The sequence below is a fragment of the Mauremys reevesii genome, linkage group 3, assembly GCF_016161935.1.
Source record: "Mauremys reevesii isolate NIE-2019 linkage group 3, ASM1616193v1, whole genome shotgun sequence".
Classification (NCBI taxonomy): Eukaryota; Metazoa; Chordata; order Testudines; family Geoemydidae; genus Mauremys; species Mauremys reevesii.
This window is the reverse complement of record NC_052625.1, coordinates 40,320,965-40,346,992: the sequence shown is the minus strand read 5'-3', so window position 1 is coordinate 40,346,992 and position 26,028 is coordinate 40,320,965. Positions and strand designations below refer to the sequence as shown.

General features: G+C 42.2%; 1 protein-coding gene across 5 annotated transcripts in view; it reads left to right on the top strand.

Moving 5' to 3' along the window:
• The window catches only part of SRBD1 (S1 RNA binding domain 1), a 242,111-nt gene that overhangs the window by 83,099 nt on the left and 132,984 nt on the right, over positions 1-26,028 (top strand). For all 5 annotated transcript variants that reach the window (XM_039532621.1, XM_039532618.1, XM_039532619.1 and 2 more), the window contains 2 exons: positions 4,931-5,021; positions 6,121-6,228. In XM_039532621.1, the coding sequence (XP_039388555.1) occupies positions 4,931-5,021; positions 6,121-6,228 (199 nt within the window). The remainder of the gene's footprint in view (positions 1-4,930; positions 5,022-6,120; positions 6,229-26,028) is intronic.

The window sequence follows — 26,028 nt, the reverse complement described above, 5'->3', positions numbered from 1 at the left end:
TCAGCATAGATTTTTGTGAAAATGGAAATTACATTTTCCAATGTTGGTTTTTTTTTTTTGGCTAGACTGTTGTTTTGGGGAAGTAGTAATGGCTTTGGTGTTGAATTAACCCCATATTTCCAAAATACAATTCTCAAATAATGTATTTAGTTTTTATAATGCCTTCAGATTTATTTTCTTTGTTGTTTTATATCTCAATGAGTTTGCTTATTACTTGTCTGATTTTTAAGAGTTACAGACTTACGTTTCCTTGATTTTCTGTATAAAGTTTCCTGACTCCCTGATGGCCTTTCAAAGTACCCAATCCAGCATTCTCTCTAATTTAATCTCTTTCACAGCACATAGTACAGGGAATAGACTCGCACACACTGTATATTCAAATAAGGCTGCTGTATTTAAGTACAGTGAAGTATAACTAATTTAAAGAAAGGCATGCTTAATTGGGATGGCCATTTTATATTCATATCTCTTAGAGAATTTACTGTTTAGCTTGGTAGTGAATAGTAGTGACTCCTTAACTGGGACAGCATTTGCTTAAATTCTGCCTAAAGGGGGGACACGTTTGACCAGTGCAAAGCTAGTTGTATTGCTTAACTAGGTGTTAAAGAGTCTTTAAATAATCATTTTGGGCCAGTAACTGCCAAATGCAAATGAAATGGTGCAAAAAACTTGGTTATAACATAAAACCAAAACATTATGGATAGTTTTCATTTTTTTAAAAAGGGGTCGGTCAATTGCAGAAATAAGAATACGTTGTTTGTATCTTTTAAGTGCTTTACAAATATTTACTGTTCTCATAAGACTTTTGTGAAATAAGTGTTATTAGCAAGGCTTGGTAAAACCGAAAGGAGCCCAGATCCACAAAAATGTTAGCCTGAACAATTACCGATGGATTTATCCTCCCAGCACCTTTGTGATGTGGGAAAGTATTAATCTTATTTTACAGAGGGGAGCTGAGGCACTTGTCACCAAGTGACTTGCTTATGGTCACAGACGAAATCTGTGGCCAAACCTGGAATCGAACTCATGTCTCATGAGTCCTAGTCCAGTGCCCTCAACATTAACCAGGGCCGCCCGGAGGGGGGCAAGTGGGGCAATTTGCCCCAGGCCCCGGGCTCCGCAGGGGCCCCCAAGAGAACAGGTGAGGCTCCCGCCCTGGCCCGGCCCCGCCTCCGCCCCTCTCCCGGAGCCTCAGCGCATCCAGGAGCGTCCCTGAACAGCCGTGCAGCGTAGCTCCGGCGGGGCTCCTGAGCTCCACCCCGCTCAGAGCCGCGTGGTAAGGGGGTGGGGCTATGAGCTCCCAGCCCCGCCCCCCTTACCATGTGGCTCGAAGTGGGGTGGAGCTCAGGCCCCACCGGCGCCTCGCTGCACCATTGTTCAGGGCCGCTGCTGGATACGACGCGCTGAGGCTCCGGGTGAAGGGAGAGCCGGGGGCAAGGGGCCGGGGCCGGGGGGGGTTGGATAAGGGGCAGAGAGTCCCGGGGACAGGGAGGGGGCAGAGGTCAGGGGACAGGGAACGGCGGGGTTGGATCGTGGGCGTTCTGGGGGGTCTGTCAGGACTCAGCGAGGGGTGGATAGGGGTTGAGGTAGTCAGGTGACATGGAGCAGGGGTGGGGTCCCGGGTGGTGGTTGGGGTGGGATCTCTGGGGATGGTGAGGGGACAAGGAGCAGGATGGGTCGGTGATTCTGAGGGGGGCGGGCAGTCAGGGGGCAGGAAATGGGTGGGGGTCGGATAGGGGGCAGGGCCAGGCTGTTTGGGAGGCACAGCCTTCCCTACCCTAAAGCTCATTCAGCAGTTTGAGGCTTGCAGAAGAGCCAAGCTGTTAGCTTTTCCATTAGGGCTACCATCCCTTTCACTTCTCAAATGCCAAATTATAGTCTATATGTAATTTCAGTGTCATAGGAATATTCATGTCAGGGGAGGGTAGCTTCATTTAAAATTAGCCACTGAGGGAGGGATCACATGAGAAGAGCAATATCCTACACCACCTACCTCCTTCCCGGCCCTACTAAGGGAACCCCCCCGCCCCCGCATTCCCTGAGGCTTCAGAGGGGTTAATTCAGGGGTTCTCAAACTTTTGTCCTGGTAGCCCCTTTCACATAGCAAACCTCTGAGTGCGACCCTGCCCCCTTATAAGTTGAAAACACTTTTTTGTATATTTAACACTATTATAAATGCTGGAGGCAAAGCGGAATTTGAGGTGGAGGCTGACAGCTCACGACCCCCAGTAATAACCTTGTGACCTCCCCCGAGGGGTCCCGACCCTCAGTTTGAGAACCCCTGGGTTAATTTAATTTTAGCACCCTGTGTCCATTCACATGCATGTGCTATTCTGAGCATGTCAGTTTTCACAACATAGGCTCATCCCAGATTCTGGAACAAGCTCAAATGCTCAGTTCATGGAGTATGTACATAAGCTATACTAAAGACAAACCCATAATAACCGTCTCCAGTTTGTGAGGGACCCCATGGAGCCAGTCTCTAGGAAACAGATAAATGCATGGAAGTTAAGTGGCTATTAGCCAGGATGGGTAAGGAATGGTGTCCCTAGCCTCTGTTTGTCAGAGGGTGGAGATGGATGGCAGGAGAGAGATCACTTGATCATTACCTGTTAGGTTCACTCCCTCTGGGGCACTTGGCATTGGCCATTGTCGGTAGACAGGATACTGGGCTGGATGGACCTTTGGTTTGACCCAGTATGGCTGTTCTTATGTTCTAACCTAAACAAACCCAAAGTTATGGAGACAGATATGAGTCAAGGAAGCCAGCAGAGTATCAGAAACCTGGACAAATCTCTGACAGGATGGGCTCAGGTGTTTGGTTACAAGCTGAGGTGGTTCAAAAGTTTTGGATTTTTTTTAAGCAGAATTTTTTATTGTTTCTTTAAACAATCCAACACAGCAAGCAGCAAATATTTGGCCACACACTTCTGAAACCCCAAACCATATTCAGGTTTTGGCAGACTAATTTCAGCGTTTCAATTAAAAAAACCACAACAAATTGTGAAGGAAAGCAGACATTGTCCGTGATTTTTTTCTGCTTTTTAAAAACCCCCTAGTTTTCGATCCAAAAAAGTTTTGATGGCAAATATTTGTCCAACCCTTTTAATGAGCTTTAGTGCCTTTTAGCACTAGCTGATTCTGAGAACCAGTGATACCTTGTAAAGAAGTTTTCTCAAACTGGGTTTGTGCCGAGATGCGGAAGGTTTATTTTTCCCAGGGCTGCCCGTGGGGGGGAGCAAGTGGGGCAATTTGCCTGGGCCCCACAGGGGCCCCCACGAGAATATAGTATTGCAATTTTTTTTATGGAAGGGTCCCCCAAAATTGCTTTGCCCCAGGCCCCCTGAATCCTCTAGGCGGCCCTGACAGTAACTAGCCTTCCTCCCCTACATCTCTCAGCACAGAGCAGATGAGGGCTGGTGAGATAGAGGAATTCAGGAACTCTGATGTCTGTTGCTGAGCTGGGAGGAGTAAATCATTGTGATCAATGTTCTATTAGTTCTTCCTAATCTTGGTGAGAGAAGCAAAATTCAAAGAATTAACAGTGTCTGGGCTTGTTTATTTGGAGAGGTAACATGCTCTATGGGGATGTGATTTCTAGGGCACACGGTTGTGCTGCACATGAATTGGTCTGTGTAGACCCTGCTGGTGTGCACTAAAGGTTCCCTAGTGTGTTTTAACTTAGTTCTGTTTAAAACAGCACTGCGATGAAGCACATGAACAGGGTCTAAATGGACCAGTTAGTATGCTTTAGAAATCCAACCTACGTAGAGCACATACCTCACTGTCTAAACAAAACCTCAGTCTCTGGATATGTGCTGTAGTAGACACAGCAGTGGAAACTGATGCCCATGATAGCAATGTGGAGCCTGTATTCACAAATGTGAGGGCATGTTGTTAATCTGTCAGGGCCGCCCAGAGGATTCCAGGGGCCTGGGGTCTTCGGCGGCGGGGGGCCCTTCCGTTCCGGGACCCGCCGCCGAAGTGCCCCGAAGACCCGCGGCGGGGGCTCCCCCGCCGCTGAATTACCGCCAAAGTGGGACCCGCCGCCGAAGTGCAGCCCGGTCTTCGGCGGTAATTCGGCGGCGGGGAGTCCCCCGCCGCGGGTCTTCGGGGCACTTCAGCGGCGGGTCCCGGAACGGAAGGGCCCCCCGCCGCTGAATTACCGCCGAAGACCGAGCTGAACTTCGGCGGCAGGTCCCGCTCCGTCTGCGGCGGTAATTCGCCAGCGGGGGGTCCTTCCGCCCCGGAGCGGAAGGACCCCCCGCCCGCGAAGACTAGGAGCGAAGAAGCTCCTGCGCCCGGCCCCGCAAGAGTTTTCCGGGCCCCCCGGAGCGAGTGAGGGACCCCGCTCCAGGGGCCCCAAAAAACTCTCGTGGGGGCCCCTGTGGGGCTCGGGGCCTGGGGCAAATTGCCCCTCTTGCCCCCACTTCTGGGCGGCCCTGTAATCTGTCCATTAATGTTATCCCCACTTTGCAGGGAGGCATAGTAACTTGCCAAAGCCAACAGAGGGAGTTTCTGTTAGAGCTGGAATTAGAATTTAGGCATTCTGACTTCTAGGTCTGTACTCAGACCACTAGATCACACCTCTCTCTAAGCAGATCTTTAAAATGTACAGATTACGGCAATAAACCCTTCCTGCCCCAAAGAACCATTTTTTCTAATCACAAACTGTTTGCTGAATAAAAGCAGTGATGCTGATTGGTGCCGGTGGTTTGTTATGTGGACATGTTTACTAGGAGCTAGGCAAAGTCTATCAACTCATTTCATTCTGGCAGTGAACCCAGTCGTACCCAGTATATAAGAAAATGGTGGATAATTATTGAAATGTTTTTCTTGTGAAACAGCCCTTCACCTAGGTAGTTCATCAAGAAATACCGTCTGGATTTTTCTGTTTCTAACTGAATGGTTTTGCCTTTCCTCGTTCTAGGTCAGATACTCCATACTGATGTTGTCTACTTGCATTCTGGACAAGGATTCCGTGAAGCTGAAAAGATAAGGAGACTTCTTGTGCATTACAAGTATGATAATGAAGCTTTCATTAAAATATAAATAGGATAAATATCTACATTGTATCAAAATTGGATATACAAGCACTATGCCCAGAGATTCAGTGGAATTTCTCCTTTCATGGCTGACGGCTGAATGTTGCTCAATTTATGTTCATGTTTTAAAATATTGTATGTATTCGATGCTTATGAAATCAAGCAGTGAATATAGTTAGTTTACAAATTAGATGCTGTGGAAATGTATTTGCAAAGGTGTGCCAATTCATCGTATTCCTACTGTGCAACACCCATGTTAGTCTATTTTGGGAGCTTTTATGAACACATATTGCCACTTGTATTAAATTTTGGGATGGTTTTGGGTGGTGGGACGTTGTTCACTGGGGATTAGGAGTTTGACGTTAAACACTCATGCATACCTGTTGATAGCCTGGGATTAATGTTAGCTCTGGCCCTTACTGTACTGTTTTTGAGGCAGTTCCATCCAGTGTTATTCCACTGAGTGAGCTTCCAAAGCGCGTTTTTCTTTATTTTAGCTTCTGTTTAATTGAATAGAAGCCATTTTGCATGGGGAAGGATTTTCCTGTCTGTGCAATAAAATGATTTAACATGAAGACTGCCAAGGAGAGTCATGAATGATGTACTACAGCCCTTGAGTTTCCTGTAGTTAGGAATTCTGTTCACTTCTATAAGAGAGAGGTGAAAATTATCACTCTCGCCGCTCACAACATCACAATGCACTCAAACCTTCAGACAGTCAGTCCCTTCCACCATGCATGCCTCAAGCCCTTGAAAAGTCTTACTGCTAGAGCCACTTAAAGGTTGTTTTGCTGTTGTACATGCAACTAAGGGGATGGAATTCTCCATTGCAGGGTACTAGCTACTTTGTAGCTACTGCAGCAAGACACACTTTTGTGTGTGTCGTGCGGCTTAACTCTTAGCTAATCAGCCTGGTTCATGCTGAGGTGCTGATGTCTACAGGGTTCTAAGATCTTCCTGTGTGTGGAAGTTGGCGGCATGTTCTTGTTGAGTACAGCTTTTACATAAAATGAAATTACTACACATCCCTAACTATGCAGGCAAACTGAATGTTTATCCTTTATCTCCTTTAAAGCTGCAGCACTGTTGTGATAGGCAACGGGACTGCCTGCAGGGAGACAGAAGCTTACTTTGCTGACTTAATTATGAAAAAGTACTTTGCACCACTGGATGTTGTATATTGGTAAGATTGCTTCCTTTGTTTGACATTTTGTTTTCCTCTTCAGCACATTTCAATTTCAGTAGGTGCTTTTAAATGTGTTTTTTTTTTAAGGTAGTTCCTCTGCAGTCCTCAACATCTTTTAATGGCTCACCCTTCTGGCCATAGAGAAGTGGTCTTGGCTCCCTCTGGAGTATGTAAGCACCCATTCATGGGGAGAAGTTCACTAGAGCATCATTCAATGCATTCCCTCTCTTACTAGCCCAAGGAACTCGGCCCATAGCTGAGGACCTGCGTCCCATATCCTCTGTGTTTCACTACAGCAACTGTAGGTTGCTGATTGCTTGGCTGAGCCACTGGAATGCAAATTTAAATACTGGTATCATCTGTCTATGCTATGGAAAGCTTGCTGATCCTTTGGGTATTAAGTTGCCTGGAAAAAATCCTTTGTTAATGCACAGCAAGTGTAACGAAGGATTCATCTAGCCAAAAACTCACTTTTTGACCATTAGATTTCAGAATTCAACAGAACTGTTTGAAAAACCTCTGGGTTTTGGTGTGAATGCTAAGTCTGCCTGCTCAGAGGACAGAACCTCTTGGTTTCCCTCTGAGAAATAATGGAAATATACCCACTATTATTTAATCATCTCAAATGATTTTTTTTAAATCTTGGAGTAAGCGTTTGCATTGAAAGTAAAAAGCAGCCATTTTTGTTCCTCCACTGAAATATTAAGATGGATACTGTAAAAAGAAGTTCTACATTTTCCAAAAAGGGATTGCTTTTCTCTCTTTGGACTTCATTTTCTGTGTGTTTAAAGTTTTTTTGTCAAATCCATAGATTGAAAAGAGATCTGACAGAAATTTTCAATAAATGCATTTTTCCTAGGAAATTATGTTGTCATGTAACTCCATTTGTTCTTTGTTTTCCAGACTGGTATAAATTTGTGATGAGAACCAATAATTAATCTGATTTTATTTCAAAAGGCACTCTAGGGGTCCTGTTTAAATTTTTTAATGTTTGTTTTCAAATCGGAAGCTCATACAAGACTGCAGAAGCTTTTTATTGACTCCAGCCCCAAAGCAGGGGCTTTGTGTCGTTTGGTTAGCATGGAAGACAATTATAATATGTTTGGAAAAAAGTCATATTGTTTAAAATTTAATTTTCATTTATTTAGATAAAATTTGAAAGCCAGTTATGGAAATATAAGTGCTTTATTTTTTGTTGGAAGAAGCAATTGTAACTTGTTTGAATTTGTCATTTTTTTTCAGTTCTTTGTGCTACAGAATGCAAATATCTGTTTGTTAAAGTTCGTGCAGCAAGATTTATTTTTTTATTTTATGACAGGTTTTGCGGATGGTTTTCTTATCGTGCTTTGCTTTTTTTTTCTTTGTGTTTTGTTGCATTTATTTTGTGAGTAGAATAGGAATGTAGAGATAACTTCCAAAATATTTAGCTCTGTCGGTTTCTTGGGCTGAACTTTGTGGAGCTACTGTAATGGAATATTTTAAAAATAAAAATATTAGGAACTGGTTAAATGAATGTGGAAATAGGAATTGTGAGAACATTTTTCAATCCAAAGTATCAAGTAGATAGATTTCTCGAATAACTGTATATGGAGACAGATTTTTCCCAAGTTTCAAGAATTAGATTATTCATTAAATCGTATTATATCTTTTTTTGACAAAACTAGTTGTAAAACTTCAAGTGAAATATAAACTTTTTGATTGTCAATAGAAGAGATAGCTGAAATAAAAAGTTAGCATAACGAAAGTACTATTTAGTATCACTATCACTATTAATTTATGTTGTACTACTATTTGCAGGTCCTAATTGGGATTTAGGGCTCCTTTGTACTAGGTGCACACTTAAGGAAAAGATGGTCTCTGCGTTGGTGAGCTTGTATAGGGAACTAAGATGGCACCAATGATCATGTTAAAAGGAATAACAGGTGGAATAATTTTAATTGCAGTAAACGTATTCAGAATATTGGATGCTATTAGCCATGTAGCTGTCACTATTTAAATATTTCCAAATAAGCTGAGCCTGGGGTCTTAATGGCTGTCCCCCACTTCTGACCTCCTTGACTATCTGTCTTTTTATGGAGGTTGGACTTTCATCTTGCTCTTTGGTCTGGCTGCCGTTTCTCCCTGGTGAGAGGGGTGTGTTTTGATTTAAAACAAATATTTTTCACTACTTTTGTAACCAGCACACTTTCCTTACCTAAGTCCAACCTAAATAATTGCAAGACTTCCCCCCCCCCCCTTTTTTTTTTAATGTAGTTTCTCTTGTAGACCTATGTTTATTGACTTAGATTAGGACTGGACTAGAGCCCAGAGACAGTCATATCTGGTCTTTAGGTTTTTTGTTACAAATCAACTTTTGTTGCCAGGCCTAGTAAATATTCTTGATTATTTTTGTTAGTTTTATTGTAAGTTCTTGCCAAAGATACAGTGTATTATACCCAAAACAGATGTTCTGTTTAGACAAATGTATATTTGCTTTAACAGAACCCAAAATGAAAATGAAACAACAGTGTGTTCAGCATTAACATGACAGCTGATGAACTTCAGGATTTCATGGGCCTTTTTAAGTTAAGTTAAAAATCTTTGGGAAATGCATATGCAGAGCACTGGGACTGGTTTTCTTTGGCTTGCTGTCTGTTCTAGGAGTCTTTGAGTTTCAACTGTTTGAGTGACAGATGGGCCATGCTAGAATAGAGCAATGTAAACAGCTTGATCATGTTTTTAAAAATAAATTTAAAAAGCACAATTTTACTTTCTGCCTAAATGGTCTTATGATAAGAATACTTGCATTCTTGCAGGTGAAACTAATTATTTGTATATTTATATTGAAGTGCACTCACGATAAATTATTTCAGCTCACACTTAACAATAGTTTGTAGATTACTGGTAGATAAAACAATATCAGCAGATTAAGAACGTAACCTGTACACTTTAGGTGTTTTTTGTTTATCATCTATTTGGCTTGTTGTCATTTGTATTGTTTCTGTTATCTTGGACTTTAAACAGTTTGTCCTTTTCCCTTACCTTTGACAAAATCTTTTTCTGGCTTTTCAGGCATTTCAAGCATTGATCTTATTGATGATCTACTAGTATTTATGTTCAAACACTACTATATTGTAGCAAGTCAAGCAAAATCCATAAAATCTTGTAAGATCATTTCTAATGCATTTTATTTCTTTGCTTTAATGTCTTAAATACTTAGGAATTTTCTGCTGAGGTAGAATAGGAGTTCCATAACTTTGAAGTTGGTTCTTAATGGTGGAAAATTGATATGAAAATATTTGTTCAACAGGAATTTAAGTTCACTTGTATTTTTATAGGTATCTGTACAAACTGTAAATTCCCCTTTTGATTTTAATCTGTGTTTTATGTTGCTGAATATCTTATACTCTGTAGACTTGAACAAATGCCACTTTCAAGTTTTCTGTGCCTCCACATTTCTATGTTACACCCAACTTAATTCCATTGCTTTTCTGCTTCATAGAACTCTCAGTTTGAAGGGAGTCTAACGTTCAGGTTCACATTATGATAATTAGGTTTCAAGGCGAAGCAGGGGGATTAAGATGTCTGACGTCTAGTTGCAGAATAAAGTTCAGAGCCACTTGTAAAACTTGTTTGATTGGTTAACGGAAGTATTCAATGTTTATGCCAGCATTAGTCCGTATTTCATCAGGTATCCTCGGTGCTGTAACTCTAGATGTGACCTTGGGACTTGATTTACCTCAGCTCAGTTTTCTTTATTAATGTGCCATGAAAGAGGTACATGAAAGATAGCTAACATCAAAGCACCTTTTAAAGTAAAATAGTTGATATGAATCCCTTGGTATTTAACACTGTCTGTCAAATGTTTCAGCTGGATTGCATCCTTTTACAAGCTATTGCTTGCTGCATTAAAGCAGTTGTTTCAAGTCTGTTGAGGGTACTGAAAGGGAGAGGTGGGGGAAGTGGAAAATTTTACTCATATTTCTTTCAAATTGTACTTTCTTCAAGTTTTTATTTTGATCTGTTAGACAGTATAACATTGATGACACAAATGTATGCAACCACACATTAGACGCCTGTATAGGAGGCAGAAAATAGTTTCCAAAGCTGTTGCAAAAGGAATAAATGTTCTACAAAGACAGCATGTAAGTGTCTGAACTGAAAAACAAACTGTTTTTTAACCATTTAGCTACTTGGGTTTTGCCAAGTCTTAAACGCAGACATGCAAAATTCTAAACAACACATAATATTTAGAATGGTGACAAGGGGTATGTGTGTGTGTGTGTGTGTGTGTGTAAAGCAGTGTTTCTCAAACTGGGGTCGCCGCTTGTGTAGGGAAAGCCCCCTGCTGCGCCAGGCCAGTTTGTTTACCTGCCCCGTCCACAGGTCTGGCCAATCGCGCCTCCCAGTGGCTGCGGTTCGCTGCTCCGGGCCAATGGGAGCTGCGGGAAGTGGCGTGGGCCGAGGGACGTATTAGCCGCCGCTTCCAGCAGCTCCCATTGGCCCGCAGCGGCAAACCTTGGCCAGTGGGAGCCGCGATTGGCCGGACTGGAGGACGGGGCAGGTAAACAAACCGGCCCGGCCCGCTGGGGGCTTTCCCTACACATGTGGCGACCCAGGTTTGAGAAACGCTGGTGTAAAGAGTGTGTGTGGAGGGGGGGAATAAGACACAAATAATTTTTAGAAAATTATGTAATGTTCTCCATCCAAACTGTCTTCCAGCCCTTGCTTAAAGGGTGTTAACCCTTTCATTGTGATCACTGGGAGCAGTTGAAGCAGAACTGATAACCATGAGCACTTCACAGGAACAACCATATAATATATTTCCTGATACTGACAGAATTTCTGACGTCACACCAGCAGGCAGCAGTAGTTTCATTGTAATCCTGTTTTAATGAATGCTCACTGTGATACAGCATGGCCAGAGGGCAGCAGGAGAGTGTTAGCAGGGAGCCTTATTCCCTGCAAGGGGAGGAAAGTTTGCTATATATTAACTAGAGCACCTGAAGCCAATTAGAGCACCAGCAGTCAGTCACATGATAAAAACCCCTGCCTGGTTGGAGCAGGAAGGTTTGAAAGAGTTGAAGCAGAGAACAGTTTTGCAGAGAGACAAAAGGAAAGTTTGGAGGAGTGCTGTGGTGGGCTGAGAAGTCCAAAAACCCTAGGTACGGGGCACCTGGCTTGTGTAGAAGGAAGGCAAGAAGCCCCTCCACAAGCTGGAGGGCAGGAGAGGGAAGTAGCCCAGGGGAAGGAACCACCAGTTCAAGTGGTTCACCACTAACCTCAGGGCCCCTGGGTTGGGACCTGGAGAAGAGGGCGGGCCCAGGTCCCTCCCTCTCCACTCCACTCCTCAAGGACACTAGTGGGGTAATTAAAAATACCGGTTCAGAGGCAAGCAATGGCGCCCTGAACCTTCCCCAAAGAAGAGAAAGCGCGAGACCCAGCATAACAGTACCGGCAATTTGCCACATCACTTTTAGCTGTGTTTATATTTGAGACCATCCTGTAAATGAGAATTTTACTTGTGGGTGAAAAGAGTGATTTTCTACAACTTTTCTTGCTATAGAAAAGTTATAGAAAATGTGTGTGTGTGTGTGTGTGTGTGTGTGTCTCAAATCACATATGTATGTGTGTGTGAAAACATATTTGATTAAACTGTCAGACATAATCAGCAGGGCTCAAGATGAGGTTCTGAGCTTCATTTGACATAAGCCTGCAGGTAAGTATAGAAGGTGTGGTGAGCCCAAATTGTTAGAGCCATGCAAATCCGCAGATGTTTTCCATCTTTGCAGATTGAAGATTGGATGCGGATGCAGATTTTTGATCCGCGCAGGACTCTAGAGCAGCAGTTCTTGATGGGGAGTGGGGAGGAGCGGGAAGGATTCAGGGGGTCCGCCCATTGGGCTGAAGCTCTGAGTCCTGGTGCGGGGGCAGGGGAGTGCCAGACCTCAGGGCTTTAGCTCCAGGAGGGTGGTGGAGAAGTGTTGGGGCTCAGGGCTTCTGCCCCGCGGGGGACTGAGAGATCAGGGCTTCTACCCTGGGTGGCTGTGGCCCCCCCTGAAACCGGCTCCTGGCCCTCCAGGTAGCCATGGACACCTGGTTCAGAACTGCTGCTCTGTAGGGTGCTGGTGCGGATATGAATCCATCTAAAAGTGCAGATTGTGGGTCAGATACAATTTAATTACTGTGGATGTGTATCAGATACGGATCCAAATTTTTGTATCTGCACGGGCCTCTACAAATTGCATCCAAGAGTGAATCTCAGAAGGCACTTTGAAATTCTGAACCCGACCGTGTAGAAAAGGCAAGGTTTTACTTGTCCTGAGTATGGGACTATTAGAAAAGTTTACTGGGTATGCTAGATGAAATCTCTATTCACCCGTCTGAAGAGGAGCAGGCAAGTGAAAAAAAATTGCACTGGCTCCGGAAAACCACCAGCTGAGCTGGCAAATTAGGAGATGTGAATTCTGGCCTTTCCTAGAATGAATTTGGGGATTTTTAAATATAAACTTTTAGAAGGGTGTTAACTGAAGTTGTGAAATGGGTTTTATAGCAATGTGGAAAGAATTAGGATTTTTTTTGAAAAACCCTGCCTCTTTTGAAATAAGAATGAAGTACAGTCAGGAACTTTTTAATAGATGTAAAGAGAGTGAATGATGGGTGATTGCTAATGTCTCTTATTTTAGAAACGAGGAGGTCCTGTCTACATCAATCTGAGAACCAGACATAAAATAAAACAAAACAAAACATAACATAACTAGTAAAAAGAGGTCTACATCTAAATATAATTCTTAACTTTTCCAGATCATCAGAGGGAATTATCTGATGCAGATGTAGAACAGTTGACTGAAGATTCTTTAAAAAGATACTCCTATATTTCTTCCCCTTTATTTTTACTTTTGAGAAGAAAATCATGCTAACAATGATAAAATATAAAGCCAAGATCAAAAATATTTATCGTACATAAATCTCATCAGATTTTATAAAGATCTTATAAACACACAAGAAAAAGTTGAATTTGTGCAAAAATAGAAAAGATTTTAAGCAGAGTGGATTTGATTTAAATCAAAATGAAGCAGATATTTATGAAGTCATTGGAAGGTGAACTATCTCCAAATCAGCAGGTTAATCATTAATATTTGGAGAATTTTCTTGCCATACTGTATTAGGAGGAGAACATCACCGGACAGACATTTAAATTGTTTTATTTAACTAAAACAGCAACGTTATGTATTCTGGATTTTTTTCTTCAACAGCAAACATATTTTAACAAAACAAGCATGAATTTTTGAATTTAGTTAAACATTAAAGTTTTTTAAAATCAGGTTTGTTTTTGTTAAAATTGTTGACCTAAAATAGTTAAACGAAATATTTAAAAAAAACAAACAAAAATTAAATCGACTGTGTCAGTCAGGTCAAGATGAGAAACTTAAAATATTGGCTTCTGCAGCTAACTCAGTCATCTTCACCTTCATTTTCCTGTTTGTTCATAATCTGGAAAAGAAAAACATGCTTTCCTGCTTTTTCAGGTACCAAATGATTTCTCAATTTGGAATGAATTAGTCCAAAGGAAGAAAATATTCTTTCTACACTGACTCAAGAAGCTACTGCTGTTAAAAGTGAGATTATCACTCCAACAGTCTCTGAATCCAAGTGCTTAAGTGACTTCCACAAGTTCACTGGTTTGACTTTCTTTAAAATATCATCAGCAAACATATTTCTTGAATGGTTCTTTTTTTCCCAATCTCGGTCTCTTTTATGGCCTGCTGCCATTATAGGTTTTCCCTTCTAGTGAGAGAATGGTATGGCAGATCTCATATCAATGAAGGCTACACTCAGAAAGACCTCAAAAAGCATTTTATCAAAAAAATCCAATTTCAATACAAAAATACGATATATATAATATATATATTTTAAATAATTGGTTTTTTATGCATCCTGATTTTAAGCCTGTATGATACCAAGCATACAACAATGCATTCAAGGGCAATTATTCATACATTTTACAATGAAATACATTGATTTCAAAGCCAGTCTCAAAATTCAGGTAACTATTATTCAAATAGCTCTGTTTTAGAAACTGAGTGTCCATTTTCAGAAAGATATTGGATTACAGATCTGGGGGACCAAAAAGCCTTCCCATCTAATCACTGATACATTTGTATTTTATGGTATTATCTACAGAGTAACTAGTTGTAGGAAATAGTATGGGTTTGTTCAGAAATTTTTTTATACCACAGAAATGTAGGTAGTTAAAACCCCATACTGACTACCTCCTCAGGAGGAAAAAAAGTAGATACCAAAATGATGGGTACTTTATACATATAATAACAGAAAGGAGTAAGGTGAGGGGAAGCAAATGAGAGAAATATTTACAAATAAAAGAACAAAAAAAAATTTCAAGTGAAGGAGATTTCTTAGTGATAGGCTAGGAAAAATGCAAAAGATAGTGCTTACTGTTTAGCACACCACAAGTGTGTCCATCCAATCTCATGAGATTTGGTTGGCATCATGGTCAGAGCTTTGGAAGGCATTCACTGAGCAAGACTATATATGTGAGTAAAGTGCAACAACTTACTCTAGAAAGCTCAGAGAATCAGTTTAAACAACCCAAAGTACCAGTATAATGCATTAAACAAAGAATAGTTGAAAAGCCATGTATAAAACAGAAGGCAGCTAGTTATTCTGTGCATAAAAATGAGTTTAATCCATACTTAGCCATCATTTAAAATTGTACAGTATTCTGTTGTGCTGTCCACTAATGTTTCAATACTTTTAGTTTCTCAACATAATTTACTGTACTCAGGATTTTATGTGTTGGCAATAGCAACCTCTCTAGTCTGAAACCTGGCATTCAAAATCTTATCATAGAAGACAATGATTGTTATTGAATGTGAAGAAAATTGATTTGCTAGCTCTTAAATTGCTACATTGTAAAAATGAAACAAAATTAGCCTATTTAGATGTCTTTTTTTTTAAGGTTCCATAGATTAAAGACCATCTTGTTTTCTATAATAAAATGATTTAGGCTATTGGTTCATAATATAGCTACGTCCAATAGAGCTTTTATATTCTGTCTAATCAATAGTCTACTTTACATACAATGTGTAAAGGCAGATGTACATGAGTTACTTCGTTGAATTGCTATGGGACAACTAAACATAAGTCAGTATTATAAATTAATGTTTTTGCTACAGTGAATTGTTAAAAACACATTAAACTGTTCTTAAATAATTGCTGACAAAACAGACTATTGATGATTGATTTATTTGTCAGCGCTTTCTATCTAAACGCCTCTGCTATTGGCATTAATCTAATTGTAGTTTTGGGACTCTGTGTGGGTAAAATATTGGGTGAGTGGATGAATTAGGATACACAGTGTATACCACCGTTGGGGTGTATGATTGCAGCACAGCCTTGTCCTGTTGCCTGTAGCAGTAATCACACCCACTCTGCTACTTGGATAATACTTATATGGCCACATATCTGCTGTTCATTCTGGTAGTACCTAGGGGCCTCAACCAGCTGAGAACTAGAAATAGAATAAAAGGCAGCCTTGGCCCAAAGAGCTTATAATTCACAGCAAAGAGGTGAAATGGGCAGGGTAGGAGCACAAATTGGCAACCGAACAAGCACTTGAAGAAGAAGTGCTTTTGTTATGTCGATTTCAAGTAGGTGTGTGTGGCACAGTCGTTGGAAGGTTTTTCCCCTAGTGGTACCCGTCGGGTCGGCTGTGGAGCCCTCTGGAGTAGCGTCTTCATGGCGGTGAATATAGGTCCCTGCTGACCCGCCACCTCTTCAGTTCCTTCTTACTGCCAGTGACTGTCATTGGAGCAGCTCTTCTCTTGCTATGGCAAGCAATCCCCTAGTGGACTCCTTTTGGTTGTATCTGTAAATAGTTTAAAACTTAGTATTAGTTCAAGTAGTTCTTAGTTAGATAAGTTTCAGTTGAGGGTTCCACCCACCATGTTTCCCTTCCCGGGGACCGGAGCATGCCTCAGTCTCAAGGGTTTAAGCCATGCAGGTTCGGTCTGAAGCCTATGCCAAAGGGAGACCCACACGACTCCTGTTTAAAGTGTTTGGGGGAAGCCCATCAGACTGAGAAATGCAAAATCTGTAGAGGCTTCTGCCCAAGGAACAAGAAGGAGAGGGACTTTAGGCTGAAACTATTCCTCATGGAGTCAACCCTTCATCCCTATCCCGCATAGGCGGCATCCTACTCCAAGCCCAGCACTTTGGTGCGGAGCACAGCAGCCTCAATAAGAGAGGCCGGTGCCGAGGAAGGACTCGAGCTCCAGGGACCTTCGGCACTGCCACTCCCTGACACTGAAGACCTCCTATGGTGCAAGTAGCTGGCATTGTTCCCATTCGCTGGTGTCGCACAAAAGAAAGGTCACTCTCCCACTAAAACAGTGGAATAAGGAGGCGCCAATGAGGTGCATCCTGCGCCAGGAAACCCTGCTCCAGCTCCGACTCAGCCAGTACTGGCCTCACAGGGAGGTCCGTCGAGTCTGGTTCTAGTGGACTCACCAGTGCAGGAGCCTTGGGAGGAGGACTTAGACTTTCCCTCCACGCCAGACACCATTGAGGCGGCTAGGGATCTCATAGCAATGATGGCACAGTGCCCAGCATGGTACTGCAAAGAGGCACTGTGCCCTCTAGGGGCAAGCCGGCAATGATGTGGCACTGCTTGCCCTCACCTCAGCTCTGCTCCCTGGCACCATCTCGCTCCACACTGCCCTGGTCGCCAGGGTAGGAGTCCTTTTGGAGTTGGAGGCAGAGTTGACACCGCTCCAGACAACAGGAAGGGAAGCCATTGCCTATGATGCCTATGATGTCATGGCCACCAAGCCCAAGGGTCCAGATCCCTGTCAGTGGTTTTGGCGGCATGGGCCTCTCCATAATCAACATCTGTAACCCAGTAACCTCTGCGTGGACAAGAGTTGGGCATGGAGGCCGGCACTAACACCACACTGGGGCCGGTACTGAGATGGGCCTGGGCCTGGAGACCAGCACCACTCCAGGCACCATTCAGGGTGTTTCGTCAGGGGGAATCTCTGCGAGCCAAAGGGGGCTCATCCTCCCCTGATGAAGTAGTGGCAGGCACATCTACCATGCTGCCGGCCATGGACAACAGAGCCCATCAGGAGTTGATTATACGGGTGGCTCAGAATTTGAGCATTCAGGTGGAAGAGGTGTCGGAGGAGACTGACCCCATGGTTGACATTTTGTTGCCTGGAACTCGAGGGTGGTTTTGCCCCTCATTAAGACCATCCACAACACTACTAAAGCATTGTGGCAATCACCCACCTCTCTTCCCCCCATGTCAAAAGCAGTGGAAAGGAAGTATTTTGTGTCTTCCAAAGGGTATGAGTACCTGTTCACTCACCCTCAGGCACTCTGGTAGTGGAGGCTGCCGACTAAAAGGAAAAGCAGGGACAACCGGGACTGACACCTAAATCCAAGAGGGCAAAGAAGCTGGACCTCTTTGGTAGGAAGCTATATTCTACCGGGAGGCTCCAGCTTTGCCAACCAGCAGGCCCTCCTTAGCCGCTATAGTTTTAATTCATGGAACACGTTGTCCAAATTTAAAGAGCTACTTCCGTCGGACTCCCACTCGGAGTTTGCTGCAGTCCTCGAGGAAGCAGGGTTGTCGTGAGGACCTCCTTACAGGTCTCCTTAGATTCGGTGGACTTGGCAACCAGTACCATGGCAACAGCCATAGCCATGAGAAGGAGCTCATGGCTTCAGGTGTCGGGACTCCCGCATACTATTCAGGACTTGCCTTTTGACTGTGTAGGGTTCTTTTCAGAGCAAACAGACACTGAGCTCCACAGCCTAAAGGACTCAAGAGCAACTCTGAATTCCCTGGGGCTTCATATGCCAGCGCCCCAAAGAGAGCATTTTAAACTGCAGCCTGTTCCCTGATTCTATCCAGCTCCTCCTAGGCAGGACTATAGCAGGAAGTAGGAGTAACAGACAGAGACCGTCTCAGTCCTCCTCTAACCAGGACCAGGGCTCAGCAAAGCAGACCCTAGCCTCCAAGCCAAACTTTTAAAGGTGTGCCCAGGGGCGACGCACCAGTTCAGATCCTGCATCCTTCCACTCCCTTTGTGAATCATCTATCCCATTTCTACCATGCCTGGGCACAAATCACCTCAGACCAATGGGTCTTGAGCATGGTAGAATTGGGATATTCTCTCCAATTCTGTTCCCTCCTGCCTTCCCACCCTTTTTCCCCGTCCCTCTTCAAGGACCCTTCTCATGAGCAACTTCTCATGCAGGAGGTGCAAATGCTCCTACAATTCGGGCCGGTAGAAGAGGACCCTTTAGAATTCAGGGGCAGGAGGTTCTATTCCAAGTATTTCCTAATCGCGAAGGCCAAGGGTGGGCTCAGACCTATTCTAGACCTCTGAAACTTCAACAAATTCATGAAGATGATACAGTTCTTCATGGTCTCTCTGGCTTCCATTATCATCTCCCTGGATCCGGACGACTGATACGCCATCCTCGACTTGAAGGACACGTATTTTCACGTGTCCATAGTCCCATTCCACAGACAGTTCCTCCACTTTGTGGTCAACAACACCCACTGTCAGTTTACAGTTCTTCTCTTTGGGCTCTTGGCGGCCCCTCAGGTGTTCACCAAGTGCATGTCAGTCATGGCAGCCTTCCTGCGGAAATGGCAGTTGTAAGTATTCCCGTACCTCGACAACTGGCTAATCAAAGGCCACTCCGGAGCCTCATACTGAAAGTAGCAAAGTCGACCGTAACCCTAACTCAGAGAACAGAGTTCATCAGAGCTGTCCTGGACTCTGGTCAAGCCAGGGCATGCCTTCCAGAAACTCGCTTTCTTAACATGGGCGCCATTGTAGAGGATCTCTGGTGATACCCCACCACTACAGCACGAAATTGCCTGAAGCTGCTCGGCCATATGGTTGCTTGTACGTATGTAGTGCAGCATGCCAGGCTGCAGCTCTGTCCCCTTCAGGCTTGGCTAGACTCAGTGTACAGGGCGAATCAAAATCGTCTAGACTAATTGATCACACTCAGTGCCCCAGTTATTGAGTCCCTCGGGTGGAGGCTTGACCCGCAAGAGGTGTGTGCAGGAGTGCCCTTCTCTGGGTCTCAACCCTTGCTGTCTCTAGTAATGGATGAACGAAGCCATTTAAAAAATCAACGCAACTATTCATTGCAATTGCGGAGCATATGAAGGGACTTCCAGTCTTGGCCCAAAGGATCTTTTCTTTGGTCACACTCTCTGTATCTGGGCAGGCTATGACTTGGCAAAGATACCTGCCCCCAGTGCTGACAGCACACTCCACAAGGGTGCAGGCATCCTCAGCGGTGTTCCTGGTACAAACTCCTATCTGCTCCTATCTGCAGGGCAGTGACGTGGTGGTCAATCCACACCTTTTCATCGCACTACGTCATTACACAGCAGGCCAGAGACAATGCAGCTTTTGGCAGAGCGGCGCTACAATCAGCGATTTCTTGAACTCCGACCCCGCCTCCAGGGAACTGCTTGGGAGTCACCTACTTGGAATCAACATGAGCAAGCACTCGAAGAATTTTAAATGGTTACCTACCTCTCGTAACTGTTCTTCGAGATGTGTTCCTCATGTCCATTCTGTGACCCAGAGGCAGTGGGTCGGCAGGGACCTATATACATCGCCATAAAGGCATGATTCCAGGGTACCCGACCCGATGGGTACCGCTAGGGGAAAAACCTTCTGACAACTTGCCCGCAGTGCCTGCACACCTACTTGGAATGGACATGAGCAACACATCTCGAAGAACAGTTACGAGAGGTAGGTAACCATTTTTTATTTGCCCCCAGAAGGCATGTCCACTCACTAACAGTGAAGAACGTTATCTCAAAATACTCTTTGCTTGGGTTTGGCCTGCCCAAAAAGCCACATTTAGCTTTGGGAGGCTTTTCACAAATGGCACCCTTGGAGCACATGCTTCTGCTCAGCTACATGACTATGAATAGAAGTGTAGCACTTGTGATATTTTACGTGGTGTTTGTTGCTTGAGGAACTGAATACATTTCCATACATATAATGAATCCCATTTTCAGCTGGCCTTGGTCACATCCTTCAGTTTTGTGCCTGCAAAAATGGGCATGTTTGTGTTTTACCATATAGTAAAAGTTCACGTGCAACAGTTTTTGTTCAAGAACAGGAATTTTTTGTGCGTTCTCCACTATCTTCTTGTTTAAATGCCTGTTGAATGTACAAAATGGTTGCACACTCTTATTTGTAGTATTAAAACAAGGGACCATTGCTGAAAAATGTGGCTCGTTATATTTCTACTTGCCACAGTGACCGCACAACACTGCACATGCTGGCCCAAAATGTGAAATAGCAGTTCAGAGAATCAAATTTTGGTCGCCTACATGCTAGTGCTGCTGCCAAGTCACCAAAATCTTTAAGAAACCATGGAGGATTTATTTTTTTAATGTTAAATTTGTAAAGGAAGGCCATCTCCACGAGTGCCTCTTTGTAAATCAAGAGACATTTGTGATATTTCACATCCTTCTCATATTTAGAGAAACCAGCAAGACTTTTTAAGAGTTGTTTTGTCCTGGTAACCATGGCAAAGGAAGGTGAATTCTTCATTTTTTAGGCTGCCATCCATAAGTGATCCCTTTTGCTCCAGTGTGATCACTTTGGTACTACTTAATTTAAATAAAAGTGTCAGACTCTGGCTGCAGATGTACAAAGTATTTAATACTGATAATATCCAAATTAAAGTGACATAAATACAAGGTATATCCTTTCATTTGAGCTGTGCAAAAACTGAGCCTTCATTATTTCTCTAACCTGACTGTGTGTTTGGACTTTTTCTTCAAGCATACAAACTGCCAGAGCATAATGGATAGTAAGCATTTTTCATTGATGTCAGATATGTTAAATTGAGATTCTGCCAAACTTCTTATGTATCTATTCATTTGTGAGACCATGTCTGGATTTCTGCGTTCCAGCTCCTACTGGGCTACCTCTGTTTTTGTGGTATGTTTGTTAGATAGGCTTTTTTTTCATTTAATAGTTTTTAAACTGTGCAATTATAGTTGATACTGATAGCAGCTATATTTAAGTTATCTGACACTTTCCATTATAGCCCTTCGTTTTCAAGTTGCTTATAACTGACAAAATTTAACCTTGTGGGCTGAAAATTCTCATCTGGGTCTCTGCCTAAGGGAGAATTTGTTTCAAATGATTGAGCAAAAATGGTTCAGCCATTTTTGAGAATGAAATTAATGTTGGGAGGTGGAAATGCTGTTTTTCCAATTTTGAAAAATGTCCTCCCCCCTCTTTCTTTTATCTGATACCATTGTGGTTTGGAAAAGAAAGCTGAAATTTTTCAGCAGAGGTTGGAGAGGTGCCCTTTACTATCCCTGTGTTCAGATTTGGTCAAGATATAAGCCTCAGGAAATTACCATTTTCACATTCACAGTATGGTTTGCACAGCTGTTAGCAAACTCTCTTAGTACCATGAGCTCAACTGTATAAGCCTCAGAGCGGGAGAGAGGAAAATGACTTCTACATTTGAGAAACTTCTAAAAATTACCATTAATACAATCATTTCAAGTTCTGATAGCTTGAGATCTTCCAGGACTAAGAAGCAAGTGCTGCATGTCCCCCTAGAAAGCTGAGACTTTCCAGTGGCATAAAACTCCTATTTCTAACCCTAACTGAGTATTGTCCATGCTGCATCTCAGGTCCGTGTACTTTTGTATGATCTTTAAACTGAGAAGTGTCCTTGTCAGTTGGTTGGATGTATTCCTGGAGTTTTCATCACATGACGTAGTTTTTAATTTAACGATTAATCTTTAATTCTTGGAGACTCCAGGACAATCCCAGAGTGTTGGCAACCTTACTTGTCAGGACTCATATAACTTTCTTACTAGGAAAGTGTTGGGGGTGGGGGGAGTGAGGAAAGAGAGAGAGGGGAGGAGTGAAACTGAAAGCAGCCACAGCAAGAGAAGTTGTTCAGTGTATTTCTGATGCCCTCAGGACATGAGAGAGAGAGGAATTAGACATGGTGTGCATCTCAAAGGCCGCTGTATGGTTTATTCCAGTCTGAAAAGGGATTAGCACTAGATGTCTGTGCTGTCCAAAGTTTGTAACTGAAGGTGGCTATTGAGAATAATTCCTTGTAATACCTGGATTCTAGCAGTGTAGTAAGTGGAGGGAATGTCATTTGTCATCATCTGAGACTTGAAGGCAAGAAACACATTGAGAGCAGATACTGAAAAGTGCTAGCAGTGTCGAACATCAAATTCAGTTGCAGGACCTTCCAGCAGGAGCTTCTATAGATAGATTTTTGTTTGCTATCTATACTCTATGCAAGCTCTTATGATAAGAAATTAAAATGTTTGTTATAAGTAGTTAATTCACTGAAGATGAAATAAAACAAGTATTGTGAACAGAGTACAAGCATAAAGAAGGTTTTTGCAAAGCTATTTGACCTTATTGTGGTGATTTACTTTTTGGTTACGTTTTAGTTACTTTTTGTTAAACAGTTCAAATGATTTTTTTTCATAGTCGAGAGTGAAATATACAAAATATAAGAAATACAGAGTTGAGACAGTATTGTGTGTTATGGTAGATACTAGGGCTGTCAAGTGATTAAAAAAATAATCACACAATTAATTGCACTGTTGAACAATAATAGAATACTATTTATTTAAATATTTTTGGATGTTTTCTACATTTTAAAATATATTGATTTCAATTACAACACAGAATCCAGAGTGCTCACTTTATATTTATTTTTTATTACAAATATTTGTGCTGTACAAAAAAAATATAAATCCCCAGGATTTTTCAATTCACCTCATACAAGCACTGTAGTGCAATCTCTTTATCATGAAAGTTAAACTTACAAATGTAGAATTATGTACAAAAAATAACTGCATTCAAAAATAAAACAATATAAAACTTTAGAGCTTACAAGTCCACTCAGTCCTACTTCTTGTTCAGCAAGTCACTCAGACAAACAAGTTTGTTTACATTTGCGGGAAATAATGCTGACCACTCCTAGTTTACAATGTCACTTGAAAGTAAGAACAGGCATTCTCATGTCAGACCGGCACATGTTCACTTTCATCATATGAGTCAGTTGCCACCAGCACAAGGCTGATTTTCTTTTTCGACGGTTTGGATTCTGTAGTTTCTGCATCGGAGTGTTGCTCTTTTAAGACTTCTTAAAGCATGCTCCACACCTCGTCCTTCTCAGATTTTGGAAGGCACTTCAGATTCTTAAACCTTGGGTTGACTGCTGTATCTGTCTTTAGAAATCTCATATTGGTACCTTTTTTGCGTTTTGTCAGATCTGCAGTAAAAGTGTTCTTAAAACGAACAACATGTGCTGGGTCATCATCCCAGATTGCTGTAACATGAAATATATAGCAGAATGCGGGTTAAAAAGAGCAGGAGACATACTATTCTCTCCCAAGTCAAAACTTAATTAACGCATTATTTTTTTTGCGAGAGTCATCAGCATGGAAGTATGTCCTTTGGAATGGTGGCCGAAGCATGAAGGGGCATACAATTGTTTAGCGTATCTGGCATGTAAATACCTTGCAATGCCAGCTACAAAAGTGCCATGCGAACGCCTGTACTCACATACAGGTGACGTAAATAAGAAGCCAGCAGCATTATCTCCCGTAGATGTAAACTATGTTGTTCGTCTTAGCGATTGGCTGAACAAGAGGTAGGACTGAGGCCTGGTCTACACTAGTCTGTTATTTCGGAATTAGCCGAGTTAATTAAAAAAAAAAATGATTGCGTCCACATGACCAAACCGGCTTTTTTGATTTAAAGGGCTCTCTAAATTGATTTCTGTACTCCACCTCGGCAAGTGGAGTAGCGCTTAAATCGAGATCGCAATCCTGGGTTAAAGGTATTCTGGATGCAATTCAATGTTATTGGCCTCTGGGAGCTATCCCAGAATGCTCCCTTGTGACCACTCTTGACAAGGCTCTCAACTCCGATGCACTAGCCAGGTGGGCAGGAAAAGCCCCGGGAACTTTTGAATTTCATTTCCTTTTTGGTCACCATCAGCACAGGTGACTGTCAGCACAGTCCACCATCTCAGGCAACCATGCAGAGTCCACCATCACAAGAGATCACACAGTCCCAGATTCGAGATGAGCTTCAGCATGGTCCATACGGGAGGTACTGGATCTCATCACATGTTGGGGAGACGAGTCTGTTATGGCAGAACTACGTTCCAAAAAAGTCTCATTAGATGATCAAATGGTCTCTTACCTTAAAATCTATGAGAATATAAACTGCTCTGACAGCTTTCCTTTAAGCAACACATTATGGATTTTGAATTCACATTTGGTTTGGCATTTAAGGGAATAAAATGAGAGGAGCAATGGCCCATTTTTTTGTGATGTTGATGAACATAAGATCCAGTGTGTAAAGACAGCTATTAATAAATTAATATCTTAATATTATTACTAATTTACATTCTCTCTATCAGAAGATAACAGTGACTCTGTGTAAGTGACTCTGGAGGCTGGCCCTCTGTGACAGCAAGCTACTTAAAAGGACTCTGGAAACTTCAAAGTTAGTTCTTAAAGAAGATGATTTTGATTGTCTCACAACCACATTTTCTCCCCCCCCCCCAGTGTTTCTCTCAGTTTAATCTGTTTCAGGGTCCTGTCCTGCTCTCAGTAAAGCAAAACTCCCATTCAGTTCATTTGTAACAATCAGGCCATAACTGAACTGATACAGAAAATGCTGTCAAATGTGCTGTGAAAATAAACTAGGGAGGGTTGGGACAAATGAGGGAATTTTACTGTAATCTCTTTCACTTGAGTGTTTCTGTTCTTGGGTCTTACTGCTTAGTAGAGAAGACGGTAAAGATAGAAGTTTGTTAGTCATGTCCCTTTAACCATTCTCTGAATCAGTTACATGGAGGATTTTCTGTTCCTTGGAACATCTATTAAATCCTAAAAGCAAATTTGAGTAATGATGTAGTATCACAGTAGTTGGAAGCTGCATGAAATGTCGGTTGTATCTCATTCCTTTTTTATAAAATTATCAAACATGTCTCTGTCCAAACAGATCAATTTTCTATTGTACACTTCTAAATAAACAGATAATTTTAAAATAGCAACTCATCCATATGCTGCTGTGGTTATTGCTAATATTAAATCGACTCTTCAAATGAAACATCTCTTAGAACTAATTGCCATATATTTCATTTTAAAACTTTTCAGTAGTTAAAGCAACCTTCCTGTTAATCAGTGGTTGCTCAGTACTTTTAGGTAGGTTACACTGGAGTTAACATTTTGATAAAATGTTTTCTGACATTTGAACTTGATAGGAAATGTTCCAGGGAAACAATTTAGACATGTGCTTTCACTGGATTATTCTCTTGTCAGGATTGTGATATTCTACTGTAGCAAATGTACTTTGGAGTGAGCTTTCAGTAAGATCACTGGTGCAGTTAAAATTTATTTGTTGGTCCTGGTTGATTTCTCTTTATAACGTAAAGTCACACCTCAAGCATATTTTGTCACATTGTGTGAAATGTTGTTTCTGGAAGTTAGTGTATCACATTGAGGTAGGTCAGACTGGGTATTCTTGCATTCCTTGTGTTAGAAAAGTGATAAGCGTTTTAATATTGGAGAAAATGTTACATCTACTGGAGTATTCTAATAGCAAAAGTAAACTTCAGGGACCTTGTCAGATTGAATGTTTGAAACTAACTTCAATGAGCAGATAGGATACCCTTTTAATATGTCCTGACTTTTAAAAAATAAATCTTTTAAAGACATGCTTAATAAGGATG